Raw genomic sequence first — 17,798 nt, forward strand, 5'->3', positions numbered from 1 at the left:
TCTGATAACTTCCACTATCATTTCAATTTCGAGGATGCCTAAATTTATATCATTTCCTGCATTTCTCAAGTGAATTTCAGATTTGCATAGAAAAATACCACATGGAGAGTTGGCTGTCCCACAGACACCTCAAAGTCAGTATGCTCAAAGTAAATTCATTGCCTCCACCCAAAACCTGTTCCTCTTCCTATATCCCTTCTTTACAGCACCCTAGATCACTAAACCCACGCCCAGATCACTAAACCCTCGTCCTGGGAACCACCTTAATCAGCTTCCTATCACATAAATCACACATCCAACCAGATAGTCATTGTGTAGCTTCTACTCATCAAATACTTATCTCCTGTTCATTCTGTCTTCTTTATTCCTATGATCAACAACTACCTGAGTTTAGCCTCTCACTATTTTTTCTATGGATTACTAGTATAGTCTCCCAACTAGTTTTCCTGGCCTCAATCTCACTCCTTTCCCATCTGTTACTCAGAATCCTTCGAGAACAACCTACTAAACATAGAAAGCTTTTCAGGACACTCCCCTGCCTAAATGATGTCAACGGTTCCCAGGGTCTTCAGGATAAAGTTCAAACTCCCTTGTCTAACATCAAACGCTATGAGCCCTAAAGCCCCTGCTTATCTTTCAACCTCATCCTCCTCCACTACCTGTGTGTATCTTTACCTAACCAAATGAACTGTGGCAACTCTTTCGAGTTAGCCAAACACATTTTGATGTTTCATGCTACCGACACCCTGTCTTTGCTAATCCCACCGCTGAAATGTCATCCTCCTGTCCCCTGTCTACACAAAGCTTAACCACACTTCTAAACTTAGATCAAGCATCATCTTTTCTGGGAAGCTTTCCCATAAATCCAGTTTTATTTAGGTGCCTTTTCTCTGCCCTCATTGTTTTTTCCTGAATCTATCGTTGCACTTTTCACACTATACTAAATTATTGATTCCCTCCTCTATCTCATCCCACCTGTCTACCTGCTTCCTCGGAGTTAGCATAGACCTTGTTTATCTGCATATTCCCATTTCCTACCCATGGGCATGACAGAGAGTAGTTAGGAAATGTTTCTTGAATACATGAAATCAAACTAAATCATGATCAAAATTAACCTAATCTTCTGGTGACATACACTTTATTTCTGTAGCATGAGGCAATTAATCATGATCCCTAGACAGTTCATTTTTTAAGAAAACCATAATAGTAATTTTACGCAGGTTTAGTACTCCACAAAGGGTTAAAATAAATACGGGGTCACACAAAAACCACTCCTAGGGCCCCTCATAAATCTCAGGTCCCAAAATCTAATGGTATATGGAAAAGTCTTTCTTCCAACATGAGGTTCCCAAGCCCAGGTTTTTGACAAGAGAGTCAATAGAGAATTATGTAAGAGATGAGCACAGAAAGAAAAGTAGCAATCAGTCAGTGAGAAGATATAGTGAGACGTTTTGCTGATGGCAAATGGAAAGTGTATTTAGAGCTACTTCTTGGAAGCCATGTGTGTTTCCAGAGAGGTTCTTCTATATCATTTGTTCTATGTTCTATCTGCAGTATAAACTCTACAAATCCTGTCTACAAATCAACATAAAGGAGAAAATGTATATTCCAATTGATTTTCCTTTTGCTTTCCTATGCTGGATAATAGGGTTTTTTTTTTTGTTTTTTGTTTGTTTGTTTTAATCTTTTGAGGGCCACGCCCATGACATATGGAGGTTTCCAGGCTAAGGTTTGAATTGGAGCTGTAGCGGCCAGCCTACACCACAGCCACAGCAACATATGATCCGAGCTGCGTCTGCGACATACACCACAGCTCACCGCAACGCTGGATCCTTAACCCACTGAGCGAGGCTAGGGATAGAACCTGTGTTCTCACGGATGCTGGTCAGATGCGTTTCTGCTGAGCCACGATGGAAACTCCATGGATAACAGTTTTTTTAAACAATCGGGTCGAACAATGAAATTGCAATTTTTGGGCGTTCCTGTTGTGGCGAAGCGGAAGTGAATCCGACTAGTAACCATGAGGTTGAGGGTTTAATTCCTGGCCTCGCTCAGTGGGTTAAGGATCCGGCGTTGCTGTGAGCTGTGGTGTAGGTCACAGATATGGCCTGGATCCTGTGCTGGTGTGGTTGTGGTGTAGGCCAGGGTTACAACTCTGACTTGACCCCTAGACTGGGAACTTTCATATGCTGCAGGTCCAGCCCTAAAAAGCAAAAAAAAAAAAAAAAAGCAAAAAAAAAGCAAAAAAAAAAAAAGCAAAAAAAAGGTAAAGAAATTGCAAATTTTTAGGTCAAAAATTGTAAAAAAGAAAAAAAATCAGCATTTCATGTGGTTCAACAAATACAGAAAGTGTAACTTTGACTAAAACAAATAAATTTGTAACAGCTAAAATGGACTCATTTTCACATATTACACGAAAAATGAGTTATAACAAATGCAATGCTTTTGGGTCTCTTGCCTGAGCTGAGCAAGACACATTCTCAACGTGTAGACGGGGTAATTTCTTGTTGCCACAATTAAAGGGTTGCGTTGGAAGAGTCAGGAGGCATCGGTGAGGAACAATGGGTGGATTCACTGATTTTCAATCAGAAATGCCATTCTTATTTTGGGGACTTTGGCAGAAAAAAAGTCAAGAATTCACTCAGCTCTTGATACCAGTGTGGTCTGTGAGCTGGTGGTGTCTGGATTATCTGAGAGCTTGTGAGAAGTGCACTGCCGAGATCTGGGCTCCACCTTGGAACCGCTACAGCAGAAAGTGCATTTGAACGAGACTCTCTCTTCCCCCTAAGAGTCAGATGCTTCTGAATATTTATGAAGCATTGCCTCAGACCACCCGTTTTCAATTGAACTTTACATGAGAATCACCTGGGGGCTTAAAAAGTATTGACACCTGGGTCCCAGCTCTCTGGGTTCAGATTTAATTGTTATGGAGAACAGTCTGAGCACTAGGGTTTTATAAGCGAAAATAATAAACTTAGAGGAGAACAGCCAGTGGATTTCTGGGTACAGAAGTTGAAAACCACTGCTCTGGACAAAATTTTAGGAGAGAAATTCTTAATCCTAGGGAACATTCAAAATAATAACATTCAAAATAAAATTTTCACTGTTAAGGCACATACAGACTTGGATTAGAATTAGTGCTATCATGAAAAGGAGCCAAACAAAGCAAAAGATAAAGCCAAATGCCAAGACACCTTAACAGTTTTAGAAACAGAAAGTGATAGGTATTCAATAGCCTGTCAAAAGGCAATAACAGTTTCCCTTTGCTTACAAGACTCTGATCTACCTGAAAGAAGTAGATGAAAAAAATAGCAAGGGAAAGTAGAGAAAAAAGTGAAGATATGCTACTTTGATGATTTATGTATTAAAGTCAAAAAATAATTTGATTGAATGATAAATGAAACACTAGACACTTGATCTGTCAATACAGACGAGGTTATAAAAATATAACTTTGGAAGGAGTCTAGTGAAAAAGTCAGAATAATGTTCTAACATTTTATCTTTGGATGAAAAGTCTTATATGTTGAGAAACAGGAAACTAAACTCAACAGAATCGGAGTATATTTTTTATTTAAAAAAAAATTTTTGGCCACATCTGTGGCATGTGGAGGTTCCTGGCCTGGGAATGGAACCTGTGCCACAGCATTAACAGTGCCAGATCCTTACTAACCCACAGAGCTACCAGCGAAGTCCCAGAATCAGAATTTAGACCAACTATTCCACAGTTCATCCAAAGTGTTTCTGTATTAGCTCTTTGAAATCAATCACTTTGCAGATTTGTACCCCAGAATTAACTTTATCATGCTCTGTAAACTGTTTAATGCAGCTATTTCAGCATCCTTTTGATGAAGACTCCACCTTTCAACTCAAGAATGCAGCCTCTCAGAATCCACATTTAGCATATTTCCCAGCAGTAAGAAGGAATGACACAGTACCACCTGCTTAACAGATCAATGCTGTCTGAAGTGCTCATACTTTAAATATCATTAGCAATTACAAACTTACATGCAAATATATATATGTGAAAGAAAGTTAACTATCAAAAGGAAGAACCTTTAGAGGAGCCAAGAGAGGATGCAGTTTGGGGTACTCTGATAAATCTCAGTCAACACCTTTTAAATAATAACATCAATCACAGGATTTTAGCGCTTGAAATAATTTCAACATCTGCAGTGCAGCAGAATGGCACAACTCAGTTTGCTAATTGAGCTGAATCTGGTTGAAGATTTCACTTCTCAATTACAAGACTTTGCCATTGATTTAACTGGCAAACCCTTTTCAGCCCTGGCTATAATTTTATCCAGTTTGGCATCTTGAAGACATTTATGTTTCTATTTAAGTGCTGGGTGTCATTTGGAAGCAGCCTCATTAAATGCCAAGGGAAACATTTAATGGTCGTACCTTTTAAAGTACATAGCTAGATAATTCCTTAAAAATGTTAACTCTCCTAATAAGCTTTTGCCAGAATTTGAAAACTCAAGGAAGGTGTGGTTTTAAATGCTTGTAATCAGAATCCACAGAAATACATATATTTAAAGAATACATTCTAGAAACCCCTTAATGGTGAATTAAACCTGAATTTTTAGAGAAACCAAGAAGAAAAAAGAACTTAGATTTTGAACATAAACACAGAGTAGCCCTAAAGTTTACAGAACTTATGCCAGTGCTTCCGACACAACTCAATTACACGGGAGAGTCCATGCATTGTGATTTTCAAAGAAAGGATAAAATGGAGATGAATACATAATTACACAGGGAAAGGAAATTTCATTTCCAAATACTTATAAGTACAGTGGGTTGTTATGGAAAAGGAAGAAGAATGTATCAGATGTGAGTAAAGTGGCACCTCCCATGTGAAGTCTCTGAGAGGCCTGTCCTACACCAGGGAGCAGCTACGCTGTGAGGCTGCCGAGACCCTGAATCTGCATCAACACAGCACAGAGTCACATCCCGGCTCTGCCACGTACTAGTCAGGTAACCTTACCTTTCTATACTTTCATTTCCTCGGCTATAAAATGGAAATAATGCTAGGACCAACTCACAGCTCACAGTTTATGTACATATATATTAAACACACTTTATACACAGACACACAGCAGTAAGAATGGTGCTTGGAACAGGAAACAGTAGGTGTTTTTTCCTTTCTTTTTTCTTTTCTCCTCCCCTTTGCCCTCCCCTTCGTCCTCCTACTCCTCTGCCTCTCCTGGCTTTCATATAAATAAAGAACAGATATGCTAATTATTAGACTTACGTATTGCTCGAAGCTTAATATTATAAACATGTGACTAGGGATAGTTCAGTTGGAGATAAAATGCTATCCTTATGTTGGTTCTTCTGAGATTCTGTATTCAGCCACAAAACAACTGAATCAAAGCAGTATCTTATGAAGGGCACCTGTGCTCATTAGGAATCATTCTTTATTTAGATTTTTTTTTCAGCTGCTTTTCTCCAAATTATTTTGAGCTTAGAATTTCCACTCAACCCTGAAGACTACAAAAAGTCTCCAGTCTAACAACTAGCCTGAAACTTGCCAAGGCTCTACCTAGACCTCATTTAAATGGAGCAGGAAATGCAGTGCACAGCTGAAGATTTATGGAGAGTGACTTGGCAGACTGGAGCTCGGTTTGGTTCCTGTGAATGAGAAACCCTGTTGTGTGCCTTTGGTGTCCAGATGCTCAGAAGTATTTTATGTTTTCATATCAGGGATGAAGGAGAATCTCCTGGAAAGTGAATGTATAATCATGTCAGCTGTGGATTCCACGAAGAAAATCAACTACTTTAACCCATAGAAATGTCCCAGGAAGACTCAGAGATGAGGTAAATCCAGTATCTAAAGATGATGGAGGTAAAGTCAGAGTCACTGGTATCTAGATACGTACTGACTACTTTGAAAAATGGCACCTTTTTTTTTTTTTTTCTAGAGAAATACAGACCTCTAAATTAAAACGCTTTTAAGAATTAAAGCAAGAAAGAAAATGTGCTGAATTTCTCTGCAATAATACACAGCGAGTTATAAAAATGTATGCACTTGCATTTAAAAAAATTCTCAGTAAATGTGAGAAAACATTTAAATTAGTATCCTTTTTCATTGTTACCTCAACCTTGCAAAAATGTTAAGCTGGAGGGGGAGGGGGAGAGAGATTCAGAATCCTCTTTGCAACATGTTTAATTAACTCATGAAGTTGGATTGAAATTGGCCATCCTTCCTGCATCTCCATAGTCCATAAAATAAAAAGCCATGACAGCATGTGATCTTAATAAAGTTGCTGTAAAAAGTAATGTGTTCCTTCCTGAAGGAACATTTACCTTAATCCTGGTCAGGCTGGTCTGCTCTAACTGACTTTTAGGAAAAGTGCTTTGCAAACAAGCATAGCCATGAAAAGAGTTCCGGTGTATAGACATATTTCAGTCTCATTGTGATATTTTGGAATTCTGATGGATGCCTGCTGCATATCAATGATTTAAATATCTGAGAATCCAACAGTCAACTTTTCTAGTATGAAAAAAAGGAAAAAAAGTCCTCCATTTCAATCTTGGAATTTACTTAACGTGATTTCTGAGTGCCGTAAGATAGTTCTAATGCACTGCATTAAGTTGTTATGATTCCTTACTGCATTAAACAAAACTAAAGATTTTCCTTGGGATAACTGGTAATATTCTAGAAAACTATTTCCCAAAGGGTATTCCACAAAACATTAAGTCCATGAGATGCTATTTGTAAAAAAAAAAAAAAAAAAAAAAAAAAAAAGTTCTTATGACCAAATAGTGGAGAAATGCCAGACACTAAATCTTTATTCCCACCTTGAAGTTTCTTTAGAATAAATGTGCTCTGAAAGCCGGGAGTTTGTCTAAGCCTTGTTCACTGCCGTAGCCCCAAGCAGGTAACAATGCTTTTTAATTAGCGGGCACTTGGGAAGAGTAAATGAATGAATGAACAAAGGATCAGTAATAGCTCTAAATAGTTCTCCAGCAAAGAAGTTTATTTCAATTTCTTTTACCCAGAGCATCTCATACCATTAGATCACTGGAAACTTTTGCTTTTTCAGTTAACCCATAGAATATTTTTGTGACATTAAGGAAAAAAGAAAAGGCAGCACAGAGAATAATAAAACAAACACACATGTAAGCAGTACTCATGTTAAGAGTTAAATGTAATAAATACACAGAAGTCTCTGGGGACCCTTCCTCCATCTCATTCATCTCATGCTACACACCCTCCCTCAAAAGGAGGTACCCCAACATTAGGACTTATGTTCCCGTGAAACTTACTGACATCCTGCTCTGAGAAATTTTGAACTGGGGAGTTGCTAAGGTCCCTTCAAGCACTAAGATTTATTTAGCTTATATATTTGTGGCAAATGTCATCTGTGAAGCTACCCACTTACTGCATTAATACAATCATGAGTAAGAAATGAATGAAAGAGAGCACTGTGATACAGAAGCAAGACAGTGGACAACTGATGCAATAATGATACATATGCAGAGGCAAAGCAGCTTCTCTTTTCAATGAACTGATATGACTCTAAATCTAATCTCATCTAAGAAAGCATAGAGTACTTGTTAGTTGACCTAGACCGAGTAATTTAGGAACTATTCTCTACAATTATAGAGAAAAACATCCTTAATAATGTATATATTGGATTCTGCCTTACTCAGAATATCATCTGGAGTTGCAAGAGTAAAACTGGGTCTAGATCAACGTCGTGTACCCACATTGGCATAAAAGATGCTGCTGAGAAGAGGAAACCCCCTTCCTGAGCTGAATGGACACTTGCTAGTAACACATCTCTTTCATCAAGATCTAGCATCCTGCAATAGACCCGCATACATGCGCTAATATAATTTAATTGGAAAATAATTATTTTTAAATATTTAGTCAGTATCTTTCACAGCCTTGTTTCGGTAAAATCTTTTTTCCTCAAATTTTCAAGTCCCATCACAGATATGTAATTGTCTTAGAAAACTTTAAGTATGCTATTTAACTAAATTTTTTTTTGTATGTTTAATTTTTGTTCCTTGCTTTGCATAAAAAGGCCTAGTACAGTATATTTCCATATTGCTGTGTTGCTTAAGTTTATTTTTAAAGGATGTTAAATAGTCAATGTAGTGGAAAAAACTATTGAACCCAGTATTTATGCTGTGCAGTCACATATGCAACTAATAAACCAAGGACAAGAGCAACAAGGAATAGCAAGATATGTGGATAAGTTTTCACTTTATAATTGGTCATTGCCTATAGTTTTATAGGAAAATACGAAGATGGGAATTTCATTCCACTACTGCAACAGTTTTACTTTTCAAGCCAACTGCTGAATTCTTCCCATGTTGAATACCAACAAGGATTGAAAATATAACCTCACTCTGTATTTAGAAGCCCACAACTCCTTCCTTATATTTAAATGAATGAAATAGTTTCTAAAAATACTTATAAAAGAAAAATATCAGTTCCTACCTCCATTATCTTTTAGATGTAGAGCTATCTTGGTATCATCTGGAAGAGAAAGTCAAAGTTATTATAACAAAAAATTTTAAGGTGCATAAATCTTATGATCAGTAATTGCCTACTAATGCCTTAACTATAACAGGAATAGATTTTGATATTTTTTCGAGTTAATTTCTAGTATAATGAGAGCAAATCTTAGCTTATCTAATGTAGTACTAAATTTTCTTACTGAGATGCAAGATTCAGACTTTAGTATTGTATGATTTTCTTAAGAGCTGTGAGACAAGTATAGTTATAACTTTAATTTAAAGTACATTTACTTTTAATTTTCTAAAATGACATTGTAATTAGACTCTAGTCTTTATTCATTTAAAAAATGATAATTAAGAAAATTCCAAGTTAATTAGAATAGCAAAGATTTGTCAATATTTACAAATTTAACTTCAGAAGTTAAATGCTTATTCATTGCTAACACATATGACCAAAATCATATACAAAAAGATCTTGTCCTGTGTGAACAAAATGTAGAACATGCTTTTTTATGTCAGCAGTTGTATTTCATTCTAAAGGGAGGGACTCAAATCACAGAAATATTTTCTCAGGCTATATAACAAGCCAAAATCATATGGATTAAAATATAATACTGGCTTGAAAAGCAATAAAATATATTTAGCAGCTGTCTTCCACCTTAATTTATCACTTTATTCCAGCTAACTTTAATATCCAATTAAATTTCAATTAAAAGAAAAAGATTCACGTTTAATTTAATTTCTTATTCAAATGAAAGCAAGATTTATGAAAATAAATAAGACCATCTCCTCCTCCCCAAAGCTTACCCTTGGCTAACTAGTCTCACATTTCTCCCTAGTGGGACTGTTTAGAAGAGATGGTTAACAAATTTTGGTTAATATACCTTCCCCAATGAGTTATTCTCATGCATTAATATTCTCTAGGATTTTTGTATTCCCTGGCAAAGGAAATGTTTTTCAAGTACAATTTCTGCGCCATACACAGCACCTCTGTATAGGTTATAGACCAACACATTTTACTGACAGTATTCAGGCAATTAGTATACAATTTGAATGGCATATACATAGAATTACCTACTATTTAGAACCCCAAATCAATGGACAGTTTATAGGCATTTTGCCTTTCTATCTTGTGACTAAAATATTGACTATAATTATTCAAGTTAAGCAGTATGAAAGGAAATCTTTATTTCTTTTCTAGGGAGGACTAGTAGCCAGGATCACTATTAAAAACTAAATCTTAATAAACGGCATCCATGCATTTTAAAAACGTCCATATTTTTATTCCATAATAATGTTGTCTTTTTACTTTTAGACATCCCTAAGAAATCCACTTTGGGGAGTTCCTGTTGTGGCTCAGTGGGTTAGGATCCCGACTAGTATCCATGAGGATGCGGGTTCAATCCCTGGCCTTGCTCAGGGGGTTAAGGATCCAGTGTTGAATGAGCTGTGGTGGAGGTCAAAGACATGGCTTGGATCCCCCGCTGCTGCGGCTGTGGTGTAGGCTGGAAGCTGCAGCTCTGATTTGATGATTTGATCCCTAGCCTGGGAACTTCCATATGCTGCAGGTGCGGCCCCCAAAAGCAAAAAAAATATAATAAAAACATTTTAGAAAATAATAGAAATCCAGTTTGCCAGTGAATAATTTTCCCCTCAGAGAGCTTTTCCTGGACATGTCTTCACAGTGACCTTTCCCTCCTTCAGTAAGAAAACAAAATTATCTCCAGGGCACCTTCTGTGGGCAGGCTGGTGGGTGGCTGGGAAGTCGCTGCTCTTCTGGCGGTTGTCAAGACCCTAAATTGTGTGGTTGTTGCTCCTGTGGTTGTGGTGGATTGAGTAGAACTTTCTACTGGCTCTGTGGTGTCGCACATCTTCTCTTTTGACTAATAAGAGAAACAAAGGGGAAAACAACGTAAGAGTGACCATAACCACATTTTTAAATTACATCAAAGATGCTGGGCTGAAAAGTACAAAAACCTCTCAAATCAAGATGAGGGATACACGATGTTTGTACAGGACTATATTTACGGATCTTACTAACTTACAAGGTATATAAAATAGACAAGCGGAAAAAACGGATGTTAACAAAGCATTTCCAGCTTTAGATATTTGGGTTCCATCATGACTGCTGTTACATTTTCATATGACTATTTATTGTGACCCAAATTTTATGTCAATGTATTTATAAAAGACATGGTGGGAAACGTTCGTACTAGAAGGAAACCACGTGCATAAAAATAAGGTTGAGGGAGTTCCCGTAGCAGCTCAGTGGTAACAAAACCGACTAGTTATCCATGAGGACGAGGGTTCAATCCCTGGCCTCGCTCAGTGAGTTAAGGATCCGGCGTGGCCGTGAGCTGTGGTGTAGGACGCAGACCTGGCTCGGATCCCGTGGGGCTGTGGCTTGTGGCTGTGGTGTAGGCCGGTGGCTGTAGCTCTGATTTGACCCCCCAGCCTGGGAACTTCCATATGCTACAAGTGCGGCCCTAAGAAGCAAAATAAATAAATAAATAAATAAATAAATAAAATAAGGTTGAAAATATGCTCAGGTGTATGAAGAAAGAAGGAATACCCTCACGTCAAATTGGTAATGCTAGATTTTAAAAATGTGGTAACTGTTCCATACAACTTTATTGTTTCAAAAATAATCCACCATCGGTTGGATGGATATTTAAACTTAAAATTTTGTTCTCCTTTATGAAATATTCAAAACCACCCAAGCGAAAGAGTGAACAGCACTCACGGAATCACTTAGTCTATTTTCTCCCTGGCAGAGCTACACGAGGAAAAATTACACATCATATTTTTCATTTACAACTCACAAAAATAAATAATATGACCTTTACTGCTAACGATCTCCAACATAAAAACTTTTATGGTTTAGAAGTTGGCATTCTCCCTACTTGTTTGTGTTTCAAAGAACTCCATCCTCTGGCAGCCTTGAGTAGTAGACAACTATTCTGTACATGCGTGGTACTTAGACTGCATTTGAAAATTATTATTTTTTTTTCTTTTTGGGGCTGCACCTGCGGCATATGGAAGTTCCCAGGCTAGGGGTTGAATCAGAGCTGTAGCTACCCGCCTACACCACAGCCGCAGCAACGTGGGATCTGAGCCCTGTCTGTGCTCTATACCACAGCTCATGGCAACACCGAATCCTTAACCCACTGAGTGAGGCCAGGGATCGAACCCGCACATCCTCATGGAGCCTAGTCGGATTCATTTCCATTGCTCCACAATGGCAACTCCCCTGAAAATTATTATTGTAAGTACTTTTCTTAAACTTTTCTTGTCGTGAGTGAAGTACAATGCACCTTGCTGCTGCTTCGGAAAGAGGACCAAGATGGCTTTCTTCTCACTAATGAGATATGATTCAGCTTATTCTCTTCTTTGACATCCTAGCGACCATTCAACTCCTCAGACTTTAGTTCCTGCGTCTGCTCAGCCTCAATGATCTTAGAGTCTCCTGGACTCCACTTTAGTTATCAACCCCACCCTCCGGACCTTCTCTGGAATTGTTTAAGTTCTGAAATCAGAAATTCAGTTATCCTATTTTCAGTTCAGCATGTAGCTGGTCCTGCACATTCTTCTTACCTTGTGACTTCAGAGAAAGCCCAAGCACAATGATTTTCTTCCTTTAATCTCTTTCTTCCCCCTACTGCTTTAACCTCTCTTTGCAATGCCCTTAAGCATGTTGCCCCCCCTTTTTTTCTTTTCCCACAATACCTTCTTAGAAAATCTGCAATATTGATCATAGTTTTTTTTTTTTTTTTTTTTTTTAAATCTGTCTTTTCCATGCCTGCTCCAAAGTCTGCACAGGTGGAGAAGAGCCACACAGCCCATCCTGCATCCTCAGCAGGGCCTTCGGCGCTGCTTGCAGTGCCGCCCTGATTTGCTAATCTCCTCTCGCATTATCCTCAGCATCAATTTCAAACCCTTTCTACCTAGAACTGCCTTCCCATAATGCCGCTCCCAGTGTTACCGTGGGCTCACTTTTTATTTATTTGATAAGAGTCATCAGCAAGAATTCTCACCATCTCTACTCTGGCCCAGCTCAGCCTACCTTCTCAGGTATTGTGTGAAAATGCTCATTTGACCCCTGCCTTTCTCTTCAATATTTAATCTCTAATTACCTCCTGTGAGCACTTAAACATACTCAAGCATGTCCAATCTTATTTTAAAAACTCCGTCTTCCCTCCTCTCCACGTACATCCTGACGTTATCCTGCTTTTCCTTCTGCTCACAATAAAGAATTCCAGAGAGACTGATGAGCCTCGGGCTTCTCAGATTCCCGCAGTCTTGTTCTCAGCCAACCCAGCTTACCTGGGTTTTCTCATCCCAGTGTTTCTAGATATCTCCTTATTTACTAAATCTTCCAAGTATACTCTTGATATTAGCACTTGGCACAGTCTGTCCACTTTCTCATCTCAGATTTTGTGACACACACTCATCAGTTTTCTGATACCTGTCTAACAACTTCTCCATTTCTTTCTGTCCCTTAAGTGATGGTGGCTCTTATGGTTCTTTCCTGACCCACTGTTGCTCTCCATGCACTCTCACCAGCAGTGTCCTCCATACCCGTGACTTCAATTGACGTCTTTATGTTAATTATGCACAAATCTCTAACTCCAGCCCACATTCTTCTCTTGGATTTTAGGCCAAATAGTCATCTATTGACTCACATGCATGTAGATGTCACAGACATCTCAAGCTCAGTAAGTCTAAGATGGAACTTGTCACATATGATTCTCTTCCTGTGTTTCTATTCTCAAAGAACAGAATTATTTTATTTATTTATTTATTTTTTGTCTTTTTGCCTTTTCTAGGGCTGCACCCGAGGCATATGGAGGTTCCCAGGCTAGGGGTCTAATCCGAGCAGTAGACGCTGGCCTCCGCCAGAGCCACAGCAACAAGGGATCCGAGCCACGTCTGCAACCTACACCACAGCTCATGGCAATGCCGGTCCTTAACCCACTGAGCAAGGCCAGGGATCGAACCCGCAACCTGATGGTTCCTAGTCGGATTCGTTAACCACTGCGTCACGACAGGAACTCCTCAAAGAACAGAATCACCCTAGTGTTTCAGCTAAGTCTTGGATTTGCTTTTCTTATGGCAGTGAAGGCAGACTAAAGACCCCAAATTGTCCTCCTGCCACAATACAAGTAGATTCCGGATTAAACATAAATCTTAAAGGATTGCTAGGATTTTTAGGAAGTAAAGAAATCCTCCAAAGGAACCTTTCTTTTGCCTCCCCCACAAAACAAAACAAAGCAAAAGCTACGTGCTGTAAAGAAAGTCAGAGCAATATATATCAGGCAAAGTGAAAAAGACAAACAAACAGGGTTTGCTCTGACAGTAAAAATATCAAAAATTAATTATATTCTGAGAAGATTGAGAGCAGCAGTAGATGGGGGAGATAAATCCAAACCTCTTCTCTCCATACTAAGGCAGGAAAGCATGGTAGCCTCTAAAACCCTCAGGTTCCCATCATCAAAACTTCTTTGGTAAGAAGCATCACCTACTTACATCCTAGGGATTCCCATGCAATAAAGATCAAACAAATCTATACTTGTAATTAAAGGAAACAAATATAAATATAAAAAAGAGAGTAGTTTGACAATGAGCCAGCAAAAATAAAGAGCAACGTAATTAGACTTCCAAAAACTTTGCCATAGTTGGGTCACCCAATCCGAAATTTATAAAAATTATATATGAAATAGTTAAGAAACGAAAAGTAAACTTTTAAACTATCTAGCAACAAAGGCTACAAAAATGACTTGGCAGATTTCATGAAATGTTAGATTTAAATTTTAGAAATGAAAAATGTATTTGTTGAAATTACTACCTCAATGGATAGGTTGCATAGCAGATTAAAGGAGAAGAGAGGTGTAATAAACTGGCAAATAGATGTGAAAAAATTCCCCAGGATGCAGCATAGAGAAATAGAAGATAAATGATGTAAAAGAGAGGTTAAAAGATACAAGGTAGTGATGAGAAGATTAAGCCTATCTCCAAAGAGCTCAGGAGGTGAAAATAACGAGAATGGAGACAGTCTGATGGAATAGTACATTTATCTTGTGTCTGGAATTTTCACCATGGTCTTCTTTGCTGTAAATATCTTTGCTGCATGCATTTTTGCTGAAAATATTTTTGCCACATAGTTGGCTGTAAGGCAATTTTGCTGTAAAAGATAAACGAACTGGCTGACAGTTGGCTTGATATATGCAATACAAAAATCATGACAGATAATTTTCCCCAAGAGTTGCTTTCTTCTTTTGAAACACACTATGTTGGAGGAGAAAGAGGCCAAGGGCCTTGAAGGCACAGAAGTGAGTCCACATTTTCCACAGAACTTTGTAATGTCTATCAGTGGACCTGTGACAATAAGCTAAGAACAAACAGCAGTGCAGAGGCTTTCACCACACAGTACAAAGCTCCTTTACAAACATGCATCCTAGTATTTGGAAATTGATACCTCTCCCAAAGAAGGAAGAATTTATAGTGAAAATAACATTGGGATGTTGAATGAGGAGCCAAAAGCAAAAAAAAAAAAAAAAAAAAACGTGTAATGCTATGAACAAGACTTGGAAGGCAAGTGCTTTGTTAGGTACAGCCGAGAATAAAGTTGGTTATTTGCACAGTCTTGTCAAGAATCGGCACACATGTTTAATGTATTCAAATATTTTCTATTTTGCAATAAAGTCTTTTTAAATTTTGTTATTTATTTCTCATGTTTTATGATGTCCCTTTTAACATTATCTATCTATCTATCTATCTATCTATCTATCTATCTATCTATCTATCTATCTTATTGTCTTTTTTAGGGCTGTAACCACGACATATGGAGGTTCCCAGGCTAGGGGTCAAATTGGAGCTGCAGCTGCAGCCTATGCCACAGCCACAGCAACGTGGGATTTGAACCACGTCTGCGACCTACACCACTGCTCACGGGCAACACTAGATCCTGAACCCACTGAATGAGGCCAGGGATAGAACCTGCGTCCTCCTGGATGCCAGTCAGATTTCTTTTCGCTGAGCCACGATGGGAACTCCCCTCTTTTATTTTTTGTTGTTTTATCTTTTATGGCAAAACTGCCTATGGCTAGTTACACAGCAAAAATTTTTGCAGTAAAATACTGTGGCAAAGATGTTTTTGGTAAAGAAGCTTGTGGTGAAAATACCTAGAACCCATTTATCAAACTTGACATCCAATCAATTAGAAAATATACATTCTTCTGGAGCACATGTAGATCATTCATACAAATTATTCTATTAAAAGTTCCAACCAATTTTAAAGAATTAGTATCGTATAGAATGTACTCTGACAATTCAATTAGGTTAGACGTCAATTACAAAAAGATAAAATTTTAAATTTCCATAATTTGGAAATGTGATATTGTTCACAAGTCAATATAATTTCAATAAAAACATTCACAAGACTGATCGGCAGAGAGATCTATCTTGCAAGTTGAGTCTAAAATTTCTATGAAGAACAAAAGCCCCAGTGTAGTCAAAGTGCTTGTGAAGACGAAAAAGGAAGGAGGTTTGTTCTATAAAGAGTAATATTTCTTGTAAAACTACAGTAATTGAGACAGTCATGCATGGAATACTAGTCTTCCAAAGTCATGTGCATCCTATCAACCTCTTAATCCCAACCCTTTGGAGAGCTTTCTCTTGCCTTTAAGATAAAGCCCTGTTTACCTCCGCAGTCTCGACCGACCCATCTCCTTCTCTTCAGCCACACTTCAGAAGTCACTTTAAATATCACCTCCTCAAGCAAACGTTCCCTTATCTTACTTAAAGTGACCATGCACTTAGAGTTGCCCTCTTTGCCCATGTCATCCCCTAAGCGCCGTCCTTTGTTCAGCATCTGTCTAACCTTGCCACACACACGTCTTCCACTTTTGTATTAGCAGTGCTCAGAACAGTACATAGTAAGGGTCATATTAGGATTTGCACATACGGAATAATTTCATCTCACAAGAACGAAAATTTAACCCAGCGTTTAGGCACAGAAAATGTACTGTATGTGGTGTCCTTGTTTACTTACCTGTAACAGAAGGATAGAATGGTTCACCAGAAAGCTAGGAAAGTTGACGACTGACTTACAGAGTAAAAACGGAACACTGAATATTATAGAATGCACTAGATTCTGAGCTCTTTGGGAATAGAGGATAATTGTTTTTTAAACTTTGTAATTTTATCTTATTTATTTAAAAAATTTTTAATGATCTTTATTTTTTCTATTGTAATTGGTTTACAGTGTTCTGTTAATTTTCGACTGTACAGCAAAGTGACCCAGTCACATATATATGTATATGCATTCTTTTTCTCACATTATCTTCCATCATGCTCCATCACAAATGACTAGATACAGTTCCCTGTGCTATACAGCAGGACCTCATTGCTTATCCACTCCAAATGCAATAGTTTGCATCTATTAACCCCAGAAATCTATTAACCCAAAACATGGCAAATCCCCCATAAGTATATTTAGGAGGACTGAGAATATAATGGATTCTTCGCTATAGCCTGTGTTTCATGGTGGGCCCACACTGAAGCAAGACAATTAAGATTTCTGAATTATACTCTTGATATTTACATGAATATAGGTATTCAGTTACAACATTTTAATTGAGGTAACTGTGATTACATGAAAGAAACATCAACCTGAAAATACAACTCCATCAATATATTTTCTCTTTGAACTCAGTTGTTAGGTAAGTGAAATGAAATGAAATAAATGAAGTAGTATATATCGCTACAATCCCCCAAACAATTGCCAACAAGTTGATTAAAGCTGCATTGGCAATTCTGTATGTACTTAAAGTTCAAAGATATCCTGAAAGCTGTATTTTTTAAGATATTTATGAGATAGCATAATAAAAACTTAATTTAACAAAAAGGTTTTGGTAACTAGGATTGTCTAATAGTTTTTAAACTAGCTCTTTGACATGGTATACTTTACTGATTGAGAAAACGTGTGGAATTTTTAATGGTTTTTATTCAAAACTCATACACTAAAACTTAACAAGGAGAGAAGGAACAAATATTTTTCTTTGTGAACTTTACAGGATATTTTTATGTGACCCTGAAATGACAAATGCAAATCATTCAAGAACGTTTAAACAGGATAAAATTCCTTCTGCAATTTTGTTTACTTGCCTGAGTCACTTCTTTGCATCACTGTTTCCATCACGTGTGCCTGGGACTTAGTGTTTCCTTGTTAGACCATGACTGCCTTCTTCTAATGACAATTTGCTGCAATTAATCCCCTCCCCCCACTGGTTTCTTAAAATTTGAGTGAAAAAGATGAACAATGGCTT

General features: G+C 37.8%; 1 protein-coding gene across 3 annotated transcripts in view; it reads right to left on the minus strand.

Annotated features, from left to right (window-relative positions):
- PLXDC2 (plexin domain containing 2) overlaps positions 1-17,798 on the minus strand; it is a 416,934-nt gene that overhangs the window by 53,201 nt on the left and 345,935 nt on the right. For all 3 annotated transcript variants that reach the window (XM_021064961.1, XM_021064962.1, XM_021064963.1), the window contains exons 12-13: positions 10,205-10,355; positions 8,453-8,491 (exon numbers count right to left, since the gene is read on the minus strand). In XM_021064961.1, the coding sequence (XP_020920620.1) occupies positions 8,453-8,491; positions 10,205-10,355 (190 nt within the window). The remainder of the gene's footprint in view (positions 1-8,452; positions 8,492-10,204; positions 10,356-17,798) is intronic.

This window comes from Sus scrofa, chromosome 10 (genome assembly GCF_000003025.6).
Source record: "Sus scrofa isolate TJ Tabasco breed Duroc chromosome 10, Sscrofa11.1, whole genome shotgun sequence".
Taxonomy (NCBI): domain Eukaryota; kingdom Metazoa; phylum Chordata; class Mammalia; order Artiodactyla; family Suidae; genus Sus; species Sus scrofa.